The 23336-nt window shown below is 53.3% G+C and overlaps 1 protein-coding gene across 2 annotated transcripts; it reads left to right on the top strand.

The window, feature by feature from the left end:
• The first annotated feature begins 263 nt into the window (after positions 1 to 263).
• On the top strand, positions 264 to 20305 carry EMILIN1 (elastin microfibril interfacer 1). Of its 2 annotated transcripts, none has more exons than XM_053383907.1 (8): positions 264 to 655; positions 7855 to 7980; positions 10465 to 10667; positions 11658 to 13655; positions 13737 to 13844; positions 16656 to 16673; positions 17852 to 17986; positions 19100 to 20305. In XM_053383907.1, exons 1-8 carry the CDS (start codon positions 471 to 473, stop codon positions 19432 to 19434), a joined length of 3108 nt encoding a protein of 1035 aa, XP_053239882.1. In that variant the 5' UTR covers positions 264 to 470; the 3' UTR covers positions 19435 to 20305. The 2 variants fall into 2 exon arrangements, with proteins under 2 accessions (XP_053239882.1, XP_053239883.1); XM_053383908.1 differs by having other exon boundaries at positions 265 to 655; positions 10468 to 10667.
• The last annotated feature ends 3031 nt before the right edge of the window (positions 20306 to 23336 follow it).

Here is a 23336-nt window from a genome sequence, read left to right on the forward strand (position 1 = left end):
GGCTGGCTGCCGGCCCGCGCCCGCCCCCTCCCCGCGCCTCCTCCCCACCCCTCCTCCTCCTCCCGGCCCCGACAGTAACGAGAAGCAGATGTCGGCAGCCGCAGCGAGGAGGGCGCGGAGCGGAGGGGGCGGCCCGAAGGAGCGGCCGAAACTCCCCTCCTGGCGGTGGCCGGGCGCTGGCTGGCGAGGCGAGGGGGCGAGCTGGGGGGCGAGCCGAGGCCAGCGCGGGCCGAGGGAGCTGGGAAGCCCGCGATGGGCGGCGGCGGCGGCGGGGCGGGGGGGCCCAGGCCGGCCAGGCAGGAAGTCTGGGGGGAGTGAGCCAGCCCGCTAGCCTGCGAAGTTTGCAAAAGTGTCATTGCGCGCCCAGCGGAGCCCAGAGCGAGCGCGGAGCCAGGAGGGAGTCCCGGGCTGGCGTCGGGGGGCCCGCCATGCGCAGCTGACCACCCCCGCCGGGACCCCCAAGCACCAGGATGGCCGGCCCGGGGGCCGCCGCGTGGCTCTGCCTCTGGTGGGGCCTGCTGGCCGGGCCGGCGGGCACCATGAACTACCCGCCCCGCTACAGCCTCTACACGGGCGCCGGGCTGCCCTTCGCCGCGCACCTCCAGGGCGCCGGGCAGGCGGGCAACGGAGGGGCGCGCGTGGCCAGTCGCCACAGGTAAGCCGGCGAGCAGGGGGGCAGAGGGAGGGAGAAGCGGGCCAGGGGCGCATCCAGCCCCCGTTGCCTGCACTGGCTGGCAGCCGCGCTCGCCTTTCAGGCAGGGCTCTCCCTCGCGGGCTTCTTCTGCATGCCAAGCGGACGCCAAGAGAGTGAGGGGCGCTGGAGGCTGGAAGTCCCAGACCAGCTCGAGGGGGCGGGAAGACGGAGCAGGGCTGGAGAGAAGCGGGGCGCCCCCCCAGCTCCTGCCAGGGCTCTGGAGGGCCTTGTGCTGCCAAGGGGATGATGGGGGGGGCTCTATGGGGCGGGGTCGTGCCAACAGGCCTTGGAACCCGTCGCCATGGAGAGATGGGGGGCCCCTCCGTCAGACCCGAGCCAGGCTCCTCCCGGGCGGTGGGGGACGGGCTGCGGGTGCTGGGCCGGGGCGTGTCCGCGGGGACTTGGGACGTGGCTGCTTCGAGTCCGGGATGGGGACGGCGCGCCCCGGGGCGCTTGGCCGGGGGAGGGCGGGGGGGGGCTGAGACTCCCTGAAGGACTCTGCGGGAGAGGCGAGGCGAAGGTTTGGGTGGGTGCCAGGCTTGGGAGAAGGGGATTGTCGGGAAAGCCAGTCTGTGGGGCGGGGGCAAGTGGGGCACGTTGCAAGTCTGAGGCTGCAACCCCAACAGCCGGAGCGGGAGGCGGGGGCGGCGGCAGCATCGCCTCCGGGGAGATAGGAAAAGCAACGAGGGAGGGGGCGGGATGGCGCCACAGGGGCTCTTTTCTGCAGGCCACCTTCAACCCCCCCCGGTCTTTCTTAGTACTCCGGGAGATTCCCACACCAACCCAGGAGCGGGGGAGGGTCTTTCCCAGATTTCTCCTCGCCAGGCCCCTCCTCGTGGGCAGGTGTGGGGGCTTCCGAGAGGATGGATTCGCAACGGGATGCAAGGCAGCTATTTAGACCCTCCAAGTAGCGCTGCTGCAGCAACAGGTAAAAGCAGCCAGGAAGAGGACCAGGAGGACCACCCGATCCCTTGCTCCCTTGCCAGATCACTGAGGTCTCCAGGGGAGTCCCTGCTAGACCCCCACCCCGTAGAGCCCCCCATCCCCTTGGGTTTGTGTTCACCGGGAGTTGTATTCCAGTTGAGGTCAGACTCTCCCTGTTGAACTTCTGCCACCTATTGAAGACTATAAATAAATCCAGCAGGCATTTTAATTGAAGTCTGCCTTTATAGTTTTACCTTTTTGGTCTTGCGTTTCTTGCCCTCTGCTTCGAGACAGTTTCAGCCAAGCAGTATAAATTGTTTAAAAGGAATGAAGCGAGTCCAACAATGTTAGGAGGTTGTGCGCAGACTTGAAACCAAAATAGCAGCTAGACGGAAGTCGAACTGTCTCGGATCTCGAAGGTTTGGCAGAGCCGAGGGGCTTGAACCGTCCTCCAGAAATCCCCAAACGATGAGGGCGATACCTCCGGGGGCGCCTGGGAGACCCCCCCCCCAAATGGAGAAAGGGAGTTAGAGGCAGGCTGGGTTGAGGCTTGCGAGCCACGAAATGAAACCCCTCCCGTTGTGGCTGCGGTGCAGGAAAAGCACTCTGCACGCCCTCAGAGGTGCCCCCTGTGATTATTCCACGCGGAAAGCCTCCTGGGGCCCGAGGCTGGCTCACCCGGCAGAAAATGCTGGAAAGGGGACTTCCTGTGAGGCAGCAGCGGGGAAGGTGAGGAGGTGAAACCGGCAAATATTAACCAGCTGCCAGGAAGCTTTAATGTTGGCTTGGATCAGGGTCAGCTGGGAAGGCCTGGAGGCAATTCCTCTGGCCTCTTCCCAGCTGCCCATCCCAGCCAGGTCACCCTCCCTGATCAAAGGTCCCTGGACAAGGGAGACCAAGGCAGGCAGGAAATGTCTCCTGGATGCAACAGCCCCAATTCTGCCAGCACCCAGCCGTGACCAGGTGGTGCCTGGTGCCCATTGGGACTGGGGGGGAGGTGGAGAGGCCAGGTGGGCAGAGCCTGGACCAATGAGAGGCGGGGCCAACTCATAGCTTTGACCCCACCCTCTTCCTCCATGCTGATTTTTAGGAGGGCCAAAATGAGGTGAAGGAGGACGCTGAGGGGCCAGGGCTTGTGAGAGCCATAGTGGTGCAGTGGTTAGTGTGTCAGACTAGGACCTTCGGCCACAGAGCTCGCCGGGTGTGACCTTGTGGGCCGGTCCCTTCCTTTCTCAGTCTCGCCTTCCTCACAGGGTTGTCGTGGGGATTAATTGAGAAGAGATCTTGAGCTCCTTCGATAAAAAAAGATGATATATCTAAGTGCAGGAAGAAAGAGCAGGCAGGGGCTGGCGGGGGGCAGGTGGGGAAGGCCCCCATTCCCCCTGTGGACCAACCCCCAATGGCTGCAATTGTGCATGGAGGGAGGGGGTGACCGTGGAGCAATGCCCCCCCTTTATGCCGCCTTCATCCTGTGGAGAGAAGCAAAGGGAGATTCCCAGCTGAAGCCACATCCTCTCTTGCTCAAGATCCTGACCATCTCCGAGAAACGGGAGCGGGTTGGAGACGCCTTCCCTGCTCCCGTGGGACAACCCCTTCTGGGCGAAGTCCCAGGCTGTATCAGTGGGGTCTGCTCTCTGAAGAACTTCACTCCGGTGCCTCTGCCCCATCCGTGCCCCTCCTCCCCTCTCCTCAGGACCCTTCTCATCAGGCCAGTGGGCCATCTAGGCCAGCATTCTGTTCTCACAGTGGCCAGCCAGATGCAGGGAACCTGTAAGCAGGATCTGAACACAAGAGAGGCATTCTCCCCTCCTGCGGTTTCCAGCAACTGGGATTCAGGAGCATGGCTGATTTTGACTGTGGCTGGTGGCCCTTACCGTATTTGTCGCTCCATAAGACGCACCTGACCATAAGAAGCAGCTAGTTTTTAGAGGAGGAAAACAAGAAAAAAAATATTCTGAACGAAACAGTGGATGTATGATTTTTGTGGTTCATGCTGTGGCCACAGACAAGATAAGTGATTTGATGGTGAGTTTGGGGTAGCCCAATGCAAAAATTCTGAGGATCCATGTGGATCTGTGCTTTGTAACCATGTTTTTGCGCCATTGCGGCCCCACAAAACAGTGGGTGCGTGATTTTTTTGGTGTAGGCTGTAGCCATGGACATGCTATATGATCTGATGGTGAATTTGGGGTGACCTGATGCAAAAATCCTGAGAATCCATGGGCTTTTACCTCCCCCCTCCCAGGCAGCCTCCTTTATCACTAGCCTCCCTTATCTCCCTCCTGATCGCTTGCCGATCAGCTGCTTCCTTTCAACACCCCCTTCCCTTTTTCTAAAAAAAAAGCACGATCTGCTTTTTGCCCCTGGGCAATTCAGCTCCAGGGACCACACATGCGCTCCATAAGACGCACAGACAGTTCCTCTTACTTTTTAGGAGGTGGATAAAAGTGTGTCTTATGGAGCGAAAAATACAGTAATAGTCCTCTCCTCCTCCATGAATTTGTCTAATCCTCTTTTAAAGCCATCCAAGCTGGTGGCCACCTCTGCTTCCTGTGGCAGGGTGTTCCACAGTCTAACTCTGTACTGCATGAAGAAGGGCTTTATTTGGCCTGTCCTGAATCTTCCAACCTTCAGCTTCATTGAACATCTAGGAGTTCAAGTGTTATGAAAGAGGGAGGAAAAAACTTTCTCTTTCTAATTAATTAATTTAGACAGAGCTTTGTAAAGCACTAAGCAGAAGAAGGAGTGGACTTAATCTGGGATCGGGGAGGGGTTGATCCAGAGTGCAGGACCAAGAAGTCATTTTTTGCCATGAATCAGCTGGTCGGTTCCCAAGCCTTCACGTCTGGCTTGAGTTTAGCAAGTTAAAAGAGACATGGTGTTGTGCATTTGGTACATCTTCTTTGGAATGAGCCTGTTGCATGTGGTCAGATAGACTTTGCAGGTTTTGGAATTAAGACCAGAACCTCCTGGAACTCTTTGGCCACAGGCAATGTTGGGAAGATAGTCCTGCACCGTGAGACACCAACCTTCTTCCATCATCCCTTCAGCTCTCTAAAAAACTGTCGCCTATTTTCATCCTAGCAGCAACTAGGAAATTCTGAAGTTTAAGTCACTGTGTGGTGGGAATTAAGAGCCACCTAATTAAACAGGGACGCGGGTGGCGCTGTGGGTAAAAGCCTCAGCGCCTAGGGCTTGCCGATCAAAACGTCGGCGGTTCGAATCCCCGCGGCGGGGTGTGCTCCTGTTGTTCGGTCCCAGCGCCTGCCAACCTAGCAGTTCGAAAGCACCCCCGGGTGCAAGTAGATAAATAGGGACCGCTTACTAGCGGGAAGGTAAACGGCGTTTCCGTGTGCAGCTCTGGCTCGCCAGAGCAGCGATGTCACGCTGGCCACGTGACCCGGAATTGTCTCCGGACAGCGCTGGCCCTCGGCCTCTTAAGTGAGATGGGCGCACAACCCCAGAGTCTGTCAAGACTGGCCCGTACGGGCAGGGGTACCTTTACCTTTACCTTTAATTAAACAGTAGTGATGTATGGAAGTGAGAGCTGGACCATAAAGAAGGCTGATTGCCGAAGAATGGATGCTTTAGAATTCTGGTGCTGGAGGAGACTCTTGAGAGTCCCATGGACTGCAAGAAGATCAAACCTCTCCATTCTGAAGGATCTCAGCCCTGAGTGCTCACTGGAAGGACAGATCCTGAAGCTGGGGCTCCAAGACTTTGGCCACCTCATGAGAAGAGAAGACTCCCTGGAAAAGACCCTGATGTTGGGAAAGATGGAGGGCACAAGGAGAACGGGACGGCAGAGGACGAGATGGTGGGACAGTGTTCTCATAGCTACAAACGTGAGTCTGACCAAACTGCGGGAGGCAGTGGAAGACAGGAGGGCCTGGCGTGCTCTGGTCCAGGGGGCCACGAAGAGGCGGACATGACTAAAGGACTAAACAATAACAACAACAATGAAACAGTTCTCATGTCCTTGTCCAATGTGGGGTGTGTGTGTGTTGGGGCCAGATGTCCCTTGGGGTCTCTTCCAACTCTAAAATTCCATAATTCCATAATTAGTGTTGATGCAACAGAAGATGGCAAATGTAGGTTGAGAGAAAGATCCTTTTCAGACTTTCCCACCCAATTGTCTCTTGCCCATTTGCAGAAAAAGCCACAGCAATCAGCTCTTGGCCTTTCAGATGCAAAAGAACCTGGGGGCGGGGTTTAGAGTTGGGATTTGTTGAAGGAAAAGAAGGCAGGACTAGTCCACCTCCTCTGGCGCATGGAGAGGAGGGGGGAGGGGGGGACAACAGGTTATCCTGGACCACATCAAGGCCAAGGTATCTCTCCACTGATGTCTCTGAATACTAGTTGCTGAGGGTCACAGTTGGGGGCTGCTGTTGCTGTGCTTGCATCCTGGTTAAGGCTGTGGTTAATAATAATAATAATAATAATAATAATAATAATAATACAGTAATAATAATAATAATTTATTTATAGCCCAGCCATTTGGCTGGGTTTCCCCAGCCACTCTGAGCAGCTTCCAACAGAACACTAAAATACAATAACCTATTAAACATTAAAAGCTTCCCTAAACAGGGCTGCCTTCAGATGTCTTCTAAAAGACAGATAGTTGTTTATTTCCTCGACATCTGATGGGAGGGCATTCCACAGAGTGGGTGCCACTACAGAGAAGGCCCTGTCTGGCTCCCTGCAACCTCACTTCTCACAATGAGGGAACCACCAGAAGGCCCTCGGAGCTGGACCTCAGTGTCCAGGCTGAACGATGGGGGTGGAGACGTTCCTTCAGGTCTACTGGACCGAGGCTGTTTAGGGCTTTAAAGGTCAGCACCAACACTTTGAATTGTGTTCGGAAATGTACTCGTTTAAACCATGGAGCCTCTTGGGCTTGCCGATCAGAAGGTTGGCAATTTGAATCCGCATGACTGAGCTTCCGTCGCTCTGTCCCACCTTCTGCCAACCTAGCAGTACGAAAGCACACCAGTGCAAGTAGATAAATAGGTACCGCTGTGGTGGGAAGGTAAACGGCGTTTCCGTGCGTTCTGGTTTCCATCAAAGTGTCTCATTGCACCAGAAGCGGTTTAGTGCTGCTGGCCACATGACCCGGAAAGCTGTCTGTGGACAAAGGCCAGCTCCCTTAGCCTGAAAGTGAGATGAACGCCGCAACCCCATAGTCACCTTTGACTGCACCTAACCACCCAGGGGGCCTTTACTGTATCTTCTTTCTTGAGGGCTGTGGAAGTTTGGGTGTCCATCTGTCAGGGCTGCGATTCCTGCATTGCAGGAGGCTGGACTAGATTGCCCTTGGGGTCCCTTCCAACTCTGCAATTCTATGATTCTGTGGTGTTCTAAGCTTGGTGGCGCATCTGAAGCCCTGGATGCCAATGTTGGTGGGTGTGGAGACCAGCTGAGCATGGGAACAGGGAGGGACCAGACGTGGGTCTTCATGGCCAGGATGCGGCTCTGCTGAGGTGTTTCCTAGTCCAGGAGGGAGCACCACCAAGGCACCAGCCTTTGGCTGACCTCCCTTCCCTCCTGGCCTGAGACACTGGAATTTGATTTCCGAAAAAGAGCTTGTGGTTCTTTGCCTCAAAGCCTCCAGGAGCAGCTCAGCTCTTCCATCCTAAGTGGGTTGGAGTAAATGGGTTAACCTGTGGAACTCCCTCCCACAGGAGACACCAACTTGGATGGTTTTAAAAGAGGATTATACATGTTTATGGAGGAGGGTGTGTGTGTCAGCATAACGGCTATGCTCTGCAGATGATTCTGAATGCCTGGAAACCACAGAAGGGGGAAAGTGATGTTCTTGTGCTCAGATCCTGCTTGTGGGTTTTCCAGGGGGGCACCTGGTTGGCCACTGTGAGAAGAGGACGCTGGGCTCAATGGGCCATGGGCCTGATCCACCAGAGCAACACTTCTGTTCCTCTGTTCTTCAGCTCTCTGTGGTCAGGGTGGGGTTTGAGAGCAGAGCACACTCTGCATGTGTGCAAAGAACCTCTCGGAGGGCGAAGCCTTGGCACTGAACCCGGGGCTTCTGGCACCTTGGCTCCTTTTCATCGCTGCCTTCTGTGTCTGCCTGCAACAGAGGCCTTCCGGGAATGTGGAGGTGTGGCGTGGGGCTTGCTCTGGGTCTGCTGCTGTGGCCTGGACTGAAACCAGTGTGGGGCGGGGGGGTCTTCCCAGTGCCTCCTGCAACCAGTCTCTCTCTCTCTCTCTCTCTGCTGCAGGAACTGGTGTGCTTACGTGGTCTCTCGCAGCGTGAGCTGCGTCGTGGAGGATGGCGTGGACACCTACGTCAAGCCAGATTACCAGCCGTGCGTCTGGGGGCAGCTCCAGTGCCCCCGCGTCATCACGTGAGTGTGGGGAGAATTGGAGGGGGGCACGGAGGGCTGCTGGTGGGCTGTGCTGCTGCTGGCTGCCTGGGTGGGGCACTGCGGGGTCACGGCCTCCGTGGGCAGATGGGGTGGAGTGGCGGATGCCTGTGGCTGCTGCCTGGCGCGTGCCCAGCCCATCAAGGGAAGAGGCTGCCCAGCAGGAGCCAGATGGCCCAGGCGGGTGGGGAGGGGTTGCCTGCCCCCTGGTGGGCATCTTCAGGACTGCAGACCCACTCACCGCTCCTTCAGCAGCCCAGGAGAGGCAGGTGCGCCTGCCAGTCAGTGCCTGCAGAGGGAGTCTCTGGCCTTCTCTGCTGTGCTGATTTGGAGGACAGAGTGTCCAGCCCCTCCAATGTAGTGTTCCCAAAGCAAGGAAGGATTGGACTCTGATTAATAAAATACGCACGAGACTTAACGAGTAAGACTCTGTGAGGGGAGTGTATAATAATTTCCTCTCCACCCCTCGGCCCAGGTCGTTTTATTCATAAAAGAACTTTTTACACAGTGTTCGTAAGAACCAATCAGATTTCCTCTGAGCATTTCAAAAAACCCCACGTGGGACAAAGTCAGAGCAGAAGAAATCCTGTTAACTGTAAAGACTACTTTGAGCATGCAGACATATCTGAGAGTAAATAAAACAGGACTAGAGGAGGAATGCATTCAGCAAAACCCCGGAGGTCATAAACAGGCAGGAAAGGAAGGAAGGAAGGATGGCAAGGAAAGAGTATTTCCTTGTGAACTCTCTTCCTGGCCCTTAAGGTCTACCTGAAGATTAAACTACATCAAAGCTAACTATCGTTTTTATGACCCAGGATGCCTGATGAACAACTGGCCTGTGTATTTAAAATGCTTATACGTGCCTGTCAGTCGTAGAACTAGGAAAGGGGTGCAGAGGCATGGATTGATCAGAAATTATTGTCAATGAATCAAGCCCAGGCAACACAAGGCTTTCATTGCTGGCACAAATGGCTTGCTTCGTATTTTTTATAATTCCTCATAGCAATCCCTCCTGATCACTGCACTCCAGTCACCTTCTCAATGGGACCAGCTCTACAGAGACTCTTGTACTGGCAGGGCTACTGGGAAGGAAAGCTCTGATCCTAAACCTCCACTGCCTTGTGAGGTATCTTTGGGAGGAGAAAAGGCTCAGGAGGGAAACCCTACAGAAATCAAGGGTGGAGTCCCTGAAGCAGCTGGATGTTGTCTTGTAAGCCTCTTTCCAGCAACTCCTGCAGCCAAGCCCAGCCTCTTGCTCTGGTCTCCTTTGGCCCCCACCAGTGAGGCTGAGAGGGGGGGTCTTGTCGTTTGGGCAGCCCAGGACCTCCAGACACAATGCCCAGGCTTGCATCCTAGTGCTTCCAATGCAGCGATTTTACTTCACCCCCAGAGGTATACTCCATTGTCTCTCATGACAGATGGAGGCCCACTAGACCAGACCAAAAGCTTTTTTCAAAGAGTGAAAGTGAACATGTGAACATGAAGTGAACATGTGTGAGGGCCGTTGTTGAGCTTTTTTTAGGATTAAAGTTGTTTTTTAGGATTTCACCCCAGGACATATACTGCCACGGTGCCTGGATTAAATTGACTGACGGGCCAGAATAGGCCCCCCAAAAGGAGTTTGGATATGCCTTGAGTAATAGAACTGTAGAACTGGAAGGTGTGGAAATGTTGTAGATAGTAGGAGGGGATATATTGATTTAATATCATCCTTCCTCACTTATGCTAGTGAGCTGGTAGCAGAGTACATCCCCCTGTACATTGCAGGAAGCCAGTTGGTAGATTCATTAGAATCTCTTGCGTTAAGTAATCCAGTCTGGCTTGTCCAGGTTGGATTGTTCCTGGTAAATTCCCCTTTTATTTGCTCTTAAAAAGAATAAAGACACAAACACTCTTCTCTTAAAAGTAACAAGAAGTTTACTTACATCCAGTTCACAGTATGATCCTGAAGGCAGGCTTTAGCTTGTAGTTACAGAAGAGAGGATTGAGCCCACGTGCTGCTGGCTGAGGGCCAGCAGACAGCAAAAGACCACCAAGAGAGCAGCATCAAGACTAGCCCTTTTATGGGGTCTCCCAGGGGCACGCCCATCTACCTGGTCACACGCAGGGGGAGGAAGCTCCAGACCAGGTGGGACAGGAAGTCCTCCTGGCTGGAGAAACATCCCCCTGTGGGTCCACTCTGGCCAAACAGGAAATGTTGTACTTGACTGCCTTCTGTGATGTCACATCCCACAGAAGGGACCCCCAAAAGTCATGTAGCCTAACCCCCTGCAAAGCAGGAACCACCGTTAAAGCATCTGTGGCAGAAGGCCACTCAAGCTCTGCTTTTAAACCTCCAATGCTTTCTAGAATTGTAGAGTTGGAAGGGAATGAAGAATCCCTAACTGGCAGCTATCTGAAACACCCAGGGCACCCCTTGCCCCCAGTCCCAGTCTGGATACCAGTGCTTTTCTTTCTCCCAACCAGCAGGTACCGAAGCTTCGTTCGCCCTCGCTACAAGGTGGCCTACAAGACTGTCTCGGACATGGAGTGGCGCTGCTGCCCCGGCTACTCGGGTGACGATTGCGCCGAAGGTGGGGTGCCACCCACCACCCCCCGCCCACGAACTCAGCCCGTCCGTCCCAACCTCTCTGGCTTCAGCAACACGCTCAGCGGTCTTGGCGGAGAAGGTACCCCGGGCAGGATCCAGGGGGAAGATGCTCTGCCACCCCAACCCAGGAGGATGAGGCGGGGGGCTGGACCCACACACTGGGCAGAACCCTCACCTCTCCCCCACCACTGCAGGCCAAGTCACCAATGTCACAATGCCAACCCCGGTGGCACGAGATGTACTGGGTCAAGGAATATATATATATATATATATATATATATATATATATATATATATATATATATATATGAGAATTCCTGGATGCAGAGCTCTAAGTTTGGGGCAAGTACTCTTTGGTGAGAGAACCCCAGCTCTTAGACCTATAAAATATGCCCTTTAATGTGAGTTCCAAAGTTTCCCTCTCCCCCCAGCAAGGGAAAAAGACCCCACACTTGTTAAGTTAAAAATGGCCAGGTCCATGTGCTTCAGAGAAGCTGCACAGGCAGTAAAAATCAGCTGTTAGAAACTGGTGAAAGTTCCTAAATGATTGGCATAGGAACTCAAGAGTGGCTTGTGAGAGCCATGCGGTCTGAGCTGGAGCAACCAACTCAAACCTCTTCACAAGCAGACTGGCAGAACAATAGGTTTGATTAGCCATAAGCCATAAGCCTGGCAGGACACCTTATGGTATTAAACACCTTCATGCCTTAATTAGACTTAAACATGTTGGTTATGTGAGGTGACCAACTCTTGGGAGATTTAAGCTCATAACCTCAGCCTTGGAGGTTAGCTTTGAAAGAGGCATTTAGTAAATTCGGTCTGTGGAGCTGAGCCCAATTTTGTCTCTATTATCCTGATCCAGGTGTTTCCATTCCTGCACATTCTCAAAGCATCTTTGCAAGACCTTAGCTGGGAGCTCACCAGCAGCTCAGGATCAGCACAGTGCAGCTCAGTTCCCTTGCACAGAGGGTCTGATTCCCTGCTGGGTGGAACAGCTGCTTTGCCAGGTGACAGACCTGAGTGGAGGTGTCCTGATGTGGCTCTCTTCTCTCTCTCTCTCCTCTCCCAGGGCACAGGGACTCCGAGAAGGTCCGGCAGCTGGAAGAGAAAGTCCAGCACCTGAGCAAACAGCTGCAGGACTTGCAGTCCACCATGGAGACCAGCAACACCAAACTGGCAGAGGACGTCCGCCGGGCCGTCGAGTCCTCCTTGAACGGCAAGCAGCCGGCGGACGCAGCCGCCCACCCGGAAATGAAGGAGACCCTCAACGAGATCCAGCGCCACTTGCAGCGCCTGGACAACCGCATCTCCAACCATGAGAACGGGCAGGGGGTGGCCCAGGGAGGCGGGACAGACGTCCACGGCGAGGTCCTGCGGGAGGTGGAGCGCACCATCCACGAAACCTGCTCCTCCTGCGTGACGGGCGTCTTCGACCTGCGGCAGCAGCGGGAGGAAGACCAGGACCGCATGCGGGCTCTGGAGAAGCTGGTGGCCTCCGTGGACCAGCGCAACCGGGATGCTGTGGACACCGTCCGGCAACACGTGAGCCGCCTGGCCTCCCAGCCGCCTGAGGATTGCTGTGCCCGGGCCGAGAGCAGGGTGAGCGGGCTGGAGCGGCGCCTCGACGCCGTCACGGAGGCCCTCTCCGCCCTCAGCGAGCACCTGGCCGGGCGCAGGACACCCCCGCTGCCTCCGTGGAGCGTGGACCGGCGCATGTCGGAGGTGGAGAGCCGGGTCAACACCACGCAGCGCAGCCTGGAGGAGCACTTTGGGGACCTCCAGATCATGCTGGAAGGGGCGGACGAGCGGCTGCGCCGTGCGGAGGGCCAGCTGGACTCAGCGTTCTCCCGCCTGAACGACTTCCAGAGCCACGTGGGGCGGGCGTTGGCCAACCTGTCGAGGGATGTGGGCGCCCTGAAGGACAGCAGCCTGCAGCAGCAGGGGGCCCTGGAGCGGGTGCACAGCACGGCCCACGCCTGCACGCAGATCTGCGCCCCTGCAGGCAACCAGGACTCTCAGATCAGCACCATCCTGAGCGACCTGGAGCGGAGGCTGCTGGACACGGAGGGGCAGCTGCGCGTCCTGGGCAGCAACCTCCACCAGCTGGACGTCTCGGGGAAGCTGCGCAGCCTGCAGGGTCTGGTGGGCTCCCACAGTGATGCCCTCAGCCAACTGGCAGGGGAGGTGGGCGAGCTGGAGAACCGCATGGTGGTCTCCGTCAGCGCCGGGCCCCCCGAGCTGGTGCTCCAGGCCAACCGGACAAGCCAGCGTCTGGAGGAGCTGGAGAAGGAGGTCCGGGGGCTGGAGCAGCTCTCCTGCGGACAGGAGTGCGCCGAGCTGCGCGAGGAGGTGGGCCAGCTGCGGTCCGAGGTGGAGGTCTGCCAGGCCGCCTGCCAGCCTCCCGGGCGGCGCCCTGACCTGGGCAGCAGTGGCGGCAAGGAGGCAGGGGACGCCTCCCGGCCGCTGGACGGCTTCAGCGTGATCGGGGGCAGCTCCAGCGTCCACCTGCAGTCCTTGCAGGGCGAGCTGTCGGAGGTCATCCTGGGCTTCAGCTCCCTGAACGAGACGCTGGCCGGGCTGCAGGCCACTGTGGAGAAGCACCAGACGGACATCCATGAGTTGGGCACCACCAAGGACCACATCATCGCCGAGATCAACCGGGTCCAGCAGGAGGTGACGGAGCACGTCAGCGAGAGCGAGGAGCGCTTCCAGGTGCTGGGGCGCGAGGTGCAGCGCTTTGGGGGTGCCCTGCGCGTGGAGGCCTCCGACTGCCGGCGGGCTTCCGGGGGGCTGGCGGAGAGGCTGGCCAAGCTGGAGGGGGCGTGCGAGAGGCTGGACACCGTCTCCGGGAGCCTGCACAAGATCAAGGAGGGGCTGGACAAGCACGTCTCGGCCCTGTGGGGCTGCCTGCGGGAGGTGAACGGGACCCTGCAGACCCACGGAGCCCTCCTGGACAAGATCCACGGCAGCCAGCTGGGCACCATCCACCGCCGGCTCAGCACCCTCAACGGCTCCCTCCAGACTTTGCAGGGGCAGCTGCACGGCCTCACTCTGCAGGATTTGACAGGTACAGACTCTAGGGCGGAACAGAGGGGGCAGGGGGGCCTCTGTCTCTGCCTAGACATCTAATGTTCTTCTCCATCCGCAGGACCTCCAGGGCCCCCTGGACTGGAGGGCCCCATGGGGAAGCAGGGGCCCGTAGGCCCAGCTGGGCCCCCTGGCAAGGACGGAAGGACCGGCTCTGTGGGGCCTCCAGGTGAGCAGCGGGCCAGGCTGAGTTTTTGTATCATGGTGTCTGACAGCGGAGCAACAAGACAACCCTCTGGGTCCCTTCCTATGGTTCTGTGCCTCCCTCGGAAGGGGGTTGGACTAGATGACCTTTGGGAATCCCTTCCAACTCTACAATTTGGGGGTTGCTTGGCTTCCCAGAGCCAATTGTGTCCCAACACGCCCCTTTTCCTTGCCCTGGGAGCACCATGGGATCGGGGCCTTTGGAAGGCCACAAGAGTCTCCCCAGAACAATTAACCCTCTATGTGCTGCAGTGGGCTGGCGCCCTCTCCTGGACGGAGGAGGAGGTGCACTGGGAGGGGGTCCCCTTCCCTGCCCCATGCTGGGTTGCTCTGCCCCGTTTGAGACTGGGAGCTGCGTGAGTGGCAGCTGCCAACCCCACAGCCCCCCCTCCACCAGAGGCCTTCTCTTTTTTTATATATAACATTTTTATTAGGGTTTTTACATTACAAAATAGAAAAAGAAAAAAGAAAAAATACAAAATAAAAATAGTTAAAAACAATCAATCTTTTCATCACATTATTTCTCATTTACTTGTTTCCCGGACCTCCTCATACCTCCCTTTTTTGTATTCCAATTCAATTTATTAGCTCAGCAGTTTCTTTCCCTCTTTATTCTACCCTAATCTTTAATCTTAAATTATTATAACCTTGAATTTTTACTTATAAAAAAACCGTTTTTTCATATTCTTTTATACCATTACAGCTAGAAACCACTTAATTTCAATCCAACATCATTCTAACATTCATTAATTTTGCTATATCTCTGTAGATAGTCTTTAAATTTCTTCCAATCTTCTTCCACCAACTCTTCTCCCTGGTCTCGGATTCTGCCAGTCATTTCCGCTAATTCCATGTAATCCATCACCTTCATCTGCCATTCTTCCAGAGTGGGTAGATCTTGTGTCTTCCAATACTTTGCGATGAGTATTCTTGCTGCTGTTGTAGCGTACGTAAAGAAAGTTCTATCCTTCTTTGGCACCAATTGGCCGACCATGCCCAAGAGGAAGGCCTCTGGTTTCTTCAGAAAGGTATATTTAAATACCTTTTTCAATTCATTATATATCGTCTCCCAGAAAGCCTTAATCCTTGGGCACGTCCACCAAAGGTGAAAGAATGTACCTTCAGTTTCTTTACGTTTCCAACATTTATTATTGGGCAAGTGATAGATTTTTGCAAGCTTGACTGGGGTCATGTACCACCTGTATATCATTTTCATAATATTCTCTCTTAGGGCATTGCATGCCGTAAACTTCATACCTGTGGTCCATAACTGTTCCCTGTCAGCAAACATAATATTGTGTCCAACATCTTGTGCCCATTTAATCATAACAGATTTCACCGTTTCATCCTGAGTATTCCATTTCAACAGCAAGTTATACATCCTTGACAAAATCTTAGTTTTGGGTTCTAACAGTTCTGTTTCTAATTTTGATTTTTCCACCTGGAAGCCAATTTTCTTATCCAAATTATATGCCTCCATTATCTGATAATAATGAAGCCAGTCTCGCACTTTGTTCTTTAGTTTCTCAAAACTCTGCAATTTCAATCTATGACCTTCTTGTTCCAAAATTTCCCAATATTTCGGCCATTTGGCCTCCATATTGAGCTTTTTCTGTGCTTTCGCTTCCATCGGTGACAGCCACCTTGGGGTTTTATTTTCCAATAAATCCTTATATCTTATCCAAACATTAAACAATGCTTTCCTAACAATATGATTTTTAAATGCTTTATGCGCTTTGACCTTATCATACTACAAGTATGCATGCCATCCACCCACCAGAGGCCTTCTCCACCACCTCAGGTGTGCACACCTGCCTGGTTGACCACACATGACCCCCCCCCCAGCCTCCCTTCTGGAGAGCACCCAGTCTTGTCTCTAGGGGGTTGGGGTTCCATTCATTAATACCTCCAGGCCTGCTTGTTGCAGAAGCAGGAGATGGCCTTCTTGGTGGTGGCTCCTAGCATCTTAGGAGCTCCCTGACTTGAGAAGGTCGACTGGCTCACTCCTTGCTGTCTTTCCACCAGCAGCTCAAGACTCCCTTATTCCAACAGGCATTTGGGAACTGACTATTTTATTTTATTTTTAAAGGAAAGGGCTTGTCATAGTGCTGGACTGTTTTTACCGTATTGGCCTAAATATAAGCCTCACTTTTCCTCCAAGTTCCAACCGTGAAAAGTTAAAGTACGGCTTATATTTACAACCTTACGATATGCAGCTATGAGCACGGGGCAAACAGCGCCAGGAGCATGGCAAAGTGGCACCCGCCCCATACATAGTCCCCCATCTTCTTCCCCCAAGGCCGGGAAGGGAGAGAGTGAGGAAGGGGAGAGGCTGCTGGCAAGGCAGCCCAACTCCCCCCCCGCCCGCCCCCACAGTACGCAGCCAGGAGCAGTGAGGAAGGGAGCAGCTTATATTCGGGGGCTTTTTCTTTTTTCCTCCCCCCCCTCCAATTTTAAAGGTGCAGCTTATATTCGGGTGCAGCTTATATTCGGGCCAATATGGTATTACCTGTATCTTAAGAGATTTGTTTTCATTCTGTTAGGGTTTAATTACTTTTTAACAATGATCCGTGATATGTTTTTAACTTTGCATCTCTTACCTGTGTCTTAATTTGTACAAGCCACCTTGAATCCTGGCCTGGGTTCAAAGGTGGGATCTGAATAAATATAATAACAATAATAGCAATTAATGAATTAACAAGTGGGCTGGGGGTGATCCCTCCCACCTCTCCCTTGTCCCCTGTCAATCTCACCCATCTTCCCTTGTCTCTTGCAGGTCTCCCCGGAGAACAAGGTAATGACGGGCACAGATGCGGGGGCTGGAGGGGGGCAGGGGTGTGTGGAGGTGCTGCTGCTCCTGTCCACTGCAGCGGGGGGGGGGGCAGACGACTTGTGTCCTTCAGTGCCACTGGGTTCCAGCAGCCAACACAGCCAGTCATCTCTGTTGGGATACTGCCGGGGAGACGGGGGCATCAGGCAGGCCCCCAGCCGGCTCCAGCCACCGGCTGGCGGCTGGATGATCGCTGGTCCCCCTTGGAACAGCAACAATCGGCGACACGAGCCTCAGATACGCTTAGAGACCCGTGCACGCTCTATCAGCACAGTGTGTAAATCTTATCACAGCAGAAGAGGCAGACAGAGAAATGTGTAAGCAGTATATTACAACATTTTATTCAGCAGCAGGAACAAAAAAAAAACATGTCTGCTTCCCTTCGTCTCCAGCAAAACAGCAGGAAAGCAAAAGCTATATACAAACGGAAGTTCCCAGCAAGCGCTGGAAGTAAACAGGCATGTGACACACAAGAGTCATGCCTGCTCCTTTTAAGGTGGAACGGAACTACCGTATATCCTAACAATCTCACCAGGCCTCCACATACCCTCTTCCCTCCTCTGTGAAGAAGCTACATGCCAGGCAGCGTCCGGGGGCGGGGGGGGGGCGAGCCTTGCATCTTCAGGCAGAGCGCTAGAGTGAGCTCAGGGCTACCTAGCAATAGCTGCCCAGGGAGGCGAACGGGGGTCTTTGCCCTCTGGAGAGATCAGGGGCTGAACCTGGGCTGTGCAACACAGCTGCTCTCCCCAAGAGCTTGCAGAATGGCCCCCGGGGTAAAGTGGCACACAGAAAAACACACACTACAAATAAAAGTCAGATTTTAAATTGTTAAAACAAAAGAAATAAAGAAACCGCTATGGAAGATCGCTTAGAATTTTTTTGCTCTCCAGCGCCATCTGGTGTTGCAGGTTTATAACACATTCAAAATGCTGTTTTTTGACTAATGTGGCTGAGTCCCCAGGTCCCTGCTGTGAGGAGCGGCTGGACAAATGGACAGGCCTGGCTGTGAGTTGCCAGCACAGAAACCAGCCAGTTCTTGAGAGCCAGTTTCTTGTGGGTGGTCAATGCAGGGAGAAAGGGAAAAGTCCCTGAAAGTTTTTCTGTTTCCCCACCCCCACCCCCCGCTCCCCATCCACTTGCAGGCCTGCCTGGGCCACCCGGAACGACGCCCAAGGTCTCCTTCACTGCAGCACTGACCGCCCGCCACGTGGAGACGGGGACCATTGCCTTCGACCGGGTGCTGCTGAACGACGGGGACGCCTACGACCCGAAATCTGGTCAGTGAGGGGCTGGGAAATGCAGGAAGGAGAAGATGGGGCTTGGGGTGGGAGGGCCTCAGAAAGACAGGTGTGTGGGAATGTTCAGGGTGGCAGGAGAGGATATACTGTTTATTAATATCCTTCCTAACTTAGAGTTACATCCCCCTTTTTACATGCACAGCAGATAGCTGGTTGCAGGCTCGTGATAGCTGGTTGCAGGCTCGTGTGAGCCTCTCACTAGTATACAATTTGGTCTGTCTCAGATCGAATTGTAAGTTCCTGGTAAGTTCCCTTTGAATCCCTCTTGAAAGAATAAAGACGTCAGAATCTTATTTAAAGTCAATAAAAAGAAGTTTACTTACATCAGTTCACAGTTGGATCCCTGAAGGCAGACTTAGTTACAAATATGTACACGTGGCTCTATCCCATAGGGAGGAATGATCCCAGTGCTTCTGCTAGCAGGGCAGTCCTAGCTAGAAGCTGGTCAAACGTAGAAGGGAAATGAAAAAGAGGGGGAGTGGCAGCCTGCCTTGTCCTTTTGTTACCTGGACAGGTTAGGTCACACCCACCTTCTATCACATGCAAAAGGAAGGATGCTCTGGCCAGGAGGAACAGGAAGTTTTGACTGGCTGGACCAAACATTCCCTCGCATGTCCACTCTAGGAAAACAAGGAATGTTGTACTTGACTGCTCCCAGCTTCCTGCAATGAACAGGGGAATGTACTCTGCTACCACCTGACTTGCGTGAGTGAGGAAGGATAATATTGAATCAGTATATCCTCTCTTCCTATCCTCAACACTCCCACACCCAGCAAGTGCTCTGGCGTGACTCTGCTGACTTGCACCAAGGTGTCAGTCTTAAACGGGACGTTCTGGGATCCAAACGGAAGCTGCCATCGCCTTCTGTGATTTGGGATGGTAAAACAGGACAGGTGGGGGGGTGGGCATTTGGTTGGACACTCTGAGAGGAGGATGCTGGCCTGATCCAGCGGGCTTTCCTAATGACCTGATGTTTTCAGGGGTTGAAGAACTAGAGCTCCCAAAGCCAGGGAGGGCGCTTGGGGTGGGGTGCGAGGCAGGTGGGAGGACCAATGGCAGGCACCTGTAACGGACCTCACCTCCGCCCCGCAGGAATCTTCACCGCTCCGTTTCCTGGCCGCTACCTGGTCAGCGCCATCCTGACTGGCCACCGGGGGGAGAAGATCGAGGCGGTCCTCTCCCGCTCCAACCAGGCCATCGCCCGCAGCGACTCAGCCGGCTATCAGCCCGAAGGCCTGGAGAACAAGCCGGTGGCCGAGAGGCAGCCCAGCACCGGAGCGCTGGCCGTCTTCACCCTGGTCGTCCCCATGGAGGCTGGAGAAACTCTCTGCGTGGACCTGGTCTCCGGCCGGCTGGCCCGCTCCTCGGACGAGCCACTGACTGTCTTCAGCGCAGCCCTGCTCTATGAGGACGACTTGGGGGTCTAGGCGGCTTCTGGGCGGGGGAGGGGGGCTGGCTGAAGCAGCGCCTCCCTCCAGCCTGGGAAGGGAGAGCTGAGGACCCCTCCACACTGCCCTCTCGCAGCCCCGGCCAAGCCTCCCCTCCTCCCACCACTGGGCCAACACCGCAGGGAGGGCGTCCCTTGCAGCCACCAGGCGCTCCTCTTGCTGGCACCCCCTGCCCCTTGGCCTCCCTGCCACCCACGGGGCGGCACAAAGCTTGCAAGACTCTCTCTTCCCAAGGCACTGTGGGGAGGAGCAAGTGGGTCCTGAAGGCAGAATTCTGCCCTCTGCCCACTCAGCTCCCCGGCCTGGCAGGGGGTGTGTGCCACTGCCCAGGCCAACAGAAAGTGCCACCTCAATGCCAGCTGCATCCGTGGCCCAGCGGGAACGAAAAGGTCCCTTTTGTTATTTATCTGTGTCTGTCGTACCCCAGAGAAAGGACCCCCCCTCCTCGTGCCACCGCCCTCCACCACCAGCCGGCTTGCCCCCTCGGCTCTCTGTCACAGCTTTGCCACCGCCGGGGCTGCCTCTTCTTGCCACGCCCACTGCAGAGCTGCTCAGATGCCAGTTATGCCAGGCTTGCCATGGATGGGCCAGACACGGGAGCCCCACCCTAAGGAGTCAACACCGCCATTCACCTGAGACGAGGGGGAGAGGCCTCTTCGCAAGACTGGGGGGAGGGAGGAGGGGGTGGGCGGAGGAGGAGGAGGAGGAAGAAGAGGAGGAGGAGGAAAGGGCCTTGCTCCAGCCTCGTCTCCTGTGTGGGTCACCCTTCATGTATATGCTGTGTAAAGGCCCAACTCAGCTATCAATATAATTATTGAATAAAGAAACACAACTTTTTTTAAAAAACCAACACCAACCACCGCCCTGTGCTTTCTCCTTCATCCGGGGACCATTCATTCACTCACTGTTTTTATTTATATACTGTTTTTCCACACACAAAAATACGTCACGCTTAAACAAAGAAAGCAGGAATGCATTTCAAAGCCAAAAGATGCAAACATCCGTTTCATAACAACATAGCAAAACAACACACTGCCAAATGTAATGAAAAAAGGCATTTCAGTACCAGAAAGATAACAAGATTGCATAAACCCCACACCCAAGAGCAAAAATAACAAGGAGGCTTTGCAGTTCTGCGTTGGGCCTTGGGATGAACAGCAGCCACTGGCACAGAGGCTTCCAAGGACAAGGGGGGGGGCGTTGGTGTGTGTCTCCCTTACACCCCAAAAGGGCACCACCTCCTTCAGCCACTGCTGCCACCGTCCTCCATCTGGAACCATCCGTGCCACGTGGTGTTTTACAGAGCAACAAGACTCGAAACCCGGGATTCGGCTACATTAGTAAAGAAAAAACGTTATACGTGCGTTAAAACACTGTGACACCAGATGGCGCCGTAGAGCAGAAAACTTTTCTGCACAATTTTACATAGATCATGATAACAAAAAACAAACAAACCCTAATTTCTGACTTATTTATAGCATTTTTTCCCTGTGTGTAGATCCATCCCAGGTCTCTGCCCCCAGGAGCCCGCAGTCAGAATTTCAACCGGATCAGGAGGGGGATATTAACAAATGCTGTAGCACCCTGCTTGTGGTTAACGCTTAGCTGGAATGAAATATTCAACGCAGCAATAGAGAAATTAAAATAATAATTTATTTGTCAGACAAATAAATGAGAGGCACAGTGGTATATGGTTACCAAGCTCTGGCCTGCCTTCCTGCCCTTATGGCCAGCACTTATATTCCCTCAGCTCAGCCCCCTTGCTCCTCCTTTGGCTGCCTCTGTCCAATCAGCCTGGTTAAAATTCCTATTGGCTGTTTGCTAGAACCAATCATAAAAGATACACCCATTTCCTATTACCTTTTATGGGAGACAAAGAGCTATATTTCCTTCTATTTATAATTGGCAAATAAATAGCCATTAACCTCTACAAGGCACCTTAATTACCAAATAACCTTTTGCCCTAGACTAGGCGCCTTAACTAACATTTCATCTTTTGCCCTATTGCCCTATTCACTCCAAAACAGATGGTGGCTAATTTTATCTTTGGAGGTCATTAAGCAGAGGCTTGACAACCATATATCAGGAGTGCTCCGATGGCATCTCTCTGTCTGGCAGGGGTCCGGACTCAATGGCCCTCATGGTCTATTCCAACTTCTTCTATGATTCTATAATTTCTTACTTTCTAAATCCTTTGCATAATTACATTTAAGCCAATATATTTCATACATATATAGTTTTTTTAGAAGAAAGGGAACTTAGTAAAAGCTAAGCTAAATTCTAAAGATTCAAAGCAGTTTCAGAGAGAGAGAGAGACCTCTTCCCTTGGCCAGCTGCTGTTTGTATTAGCTCTTGCCCTTTTAACCTTAGGAAGATGTGGCTCAAGTTTAATGGGAGGCATCATAATTAATTACTATTTTTGCAACCTTGATTGTATTCTATAATTTGTATGGTCAGTGTGACCTTTTGTTCCCAGGCTTTAATTTCCTTTTACAACCCTGAGACACTGCTATAAATCAGGGGGCCCTTGATCAAGAAGATAAACAGCTGCCAGAGTATGGTTTCTGCCTGGCATGAGAGATACAAACATTTACAAATATATATTTCTTTAAGGTCATTTTTAGAATACAGGAATCTGATCAAAATATAAGCCTTGATTAAAAATGCAGGCTATGATCAGATGCCTCATTCCCCCCTTTCAAGCTCAAGGACCTTCCCAAGTGTCCTTGATAGCTTGATCTTCATCATATTCCTGAGGTAAAGCTCTGTATAGGGCCATGATATGAGGTAGAGTTTCATTTGAAATCATCTTGCTAATTGTACTTCTAAAACATGAAATGATACATGGCACCATACACAAAACCATTACTACTACCGTCAAGAAAAACAAGCAAGACAATAGTATCCCTTTGAGTCCTGCGACATTTGGTAACCAGTTGGTGAGCCATCCCATATCCCATCCTTCCCATGTTTGTACTGGGACATGTGCTATATTCTCCATCTTTGTGGCCAACACACGGATTGCCTCACCATTATCAGAAATGTTAAAGCAACAGGCATTCCCTGTCAAGTTCAAGACTCCACATAGGCCTCCCTGCCTGGCAAGTACATAATCCATTCCCATTTTCAGCTGCAAAATGGCGGCTCTACTTTCATCCAACTGTTGTGCAATAAGTCTCAAACTCTGGGCCGTTGCATTGGTTACAAGTTCCACTACTGCTTGCAATCGAATTATTCTGTTTAGATTATAAATAGGATCTCGAGCCCCTTGTATGAGCTCATCAGGATTCCAGGAGGCAGGTTCATAATAGGCTATAATGCGCTCTGGTGGCCAATCATCAGTATCGCTCCAACTTTGGGTACTTCCTCCTGCTATATGAGAAATATCAGCGTTTCTTCGTGTACGCTTGGCTGAACTAGTGGGCATAATCCACATTGGTGGTAATACCCATCCCAGGAAACAAGTCCCACTCCATTTGGAAGGGAGTTTCTTGTATGCCCATTCTCCACATATCCACCACAACCATCGGGTCTGAGGTTTTTGGTACGTGGAGTGCATAAGGCGAAATATCAAAAGGGGTACAGAGTTCACAGTGCAGTAAGTTAGATTGCCTTTTTCTGTCACAGTTATGTTCCACACCATTTTCCATGCATGAATAAAAGGAGGTGCACAGGGCAAGGTATTCCGAGTTCGATAGGTAGTACCGTTTGCCCAGGTTTGACTATTCTTAATATAATCCCAAGTATAGTGGCAATGAGAAGAGCCTATCATGGTAGAATCAGCTGCCTCTGATGATTTATGTACACAGAATTCCCCTTGTACAGGTATAACTCGTATTGGTTTAGTTGAGTTCCATCCGGGGAAATTCTGTACTTCTGTT

The sequence above is a fragment of the Podarcis raffonei genome, chromosome 3 (assembly GCF_027172205.1).
Source record: "Podarcis raffonei isolate rPodRaf1 chromosome 3, rPodRaf1.pri, whole genome shotgun sequence".
NCBI classification, from domain to species: domain Eukaryota; kingdom Metazoa; phylum Chordata; class Lepidosauria; order Squamata; family Lacertidae; genus Podarcis; species Podarcis raffonei.

Excerpts from the sequence above, each read along its gene's own strand:
- EMILIN1 (XM_053383907.1), top strand. The coding sequence starts at position 471 with ATGGCCGGCCCGGGGGCCGCCGCGTGGCTCTGCCTCTGGTGGGGCCTG. Across the intron at positions 7,981-10,464 it reads CAGTGCCCCCGCGTCATCAC|CAGGTACCGAAGCTTCGTTC; the intron begins GTGAGTGTGGGG and ends TCTCCCAACCAG. Across the intron at positions 10,668-11,657 it reads CAGCGGTCTTGGCGGAGAAG|GGCACAGGGACTCCGAGAAG; the intron begins GTACCCCGGGCA and ends CTCCTCTCCCAG.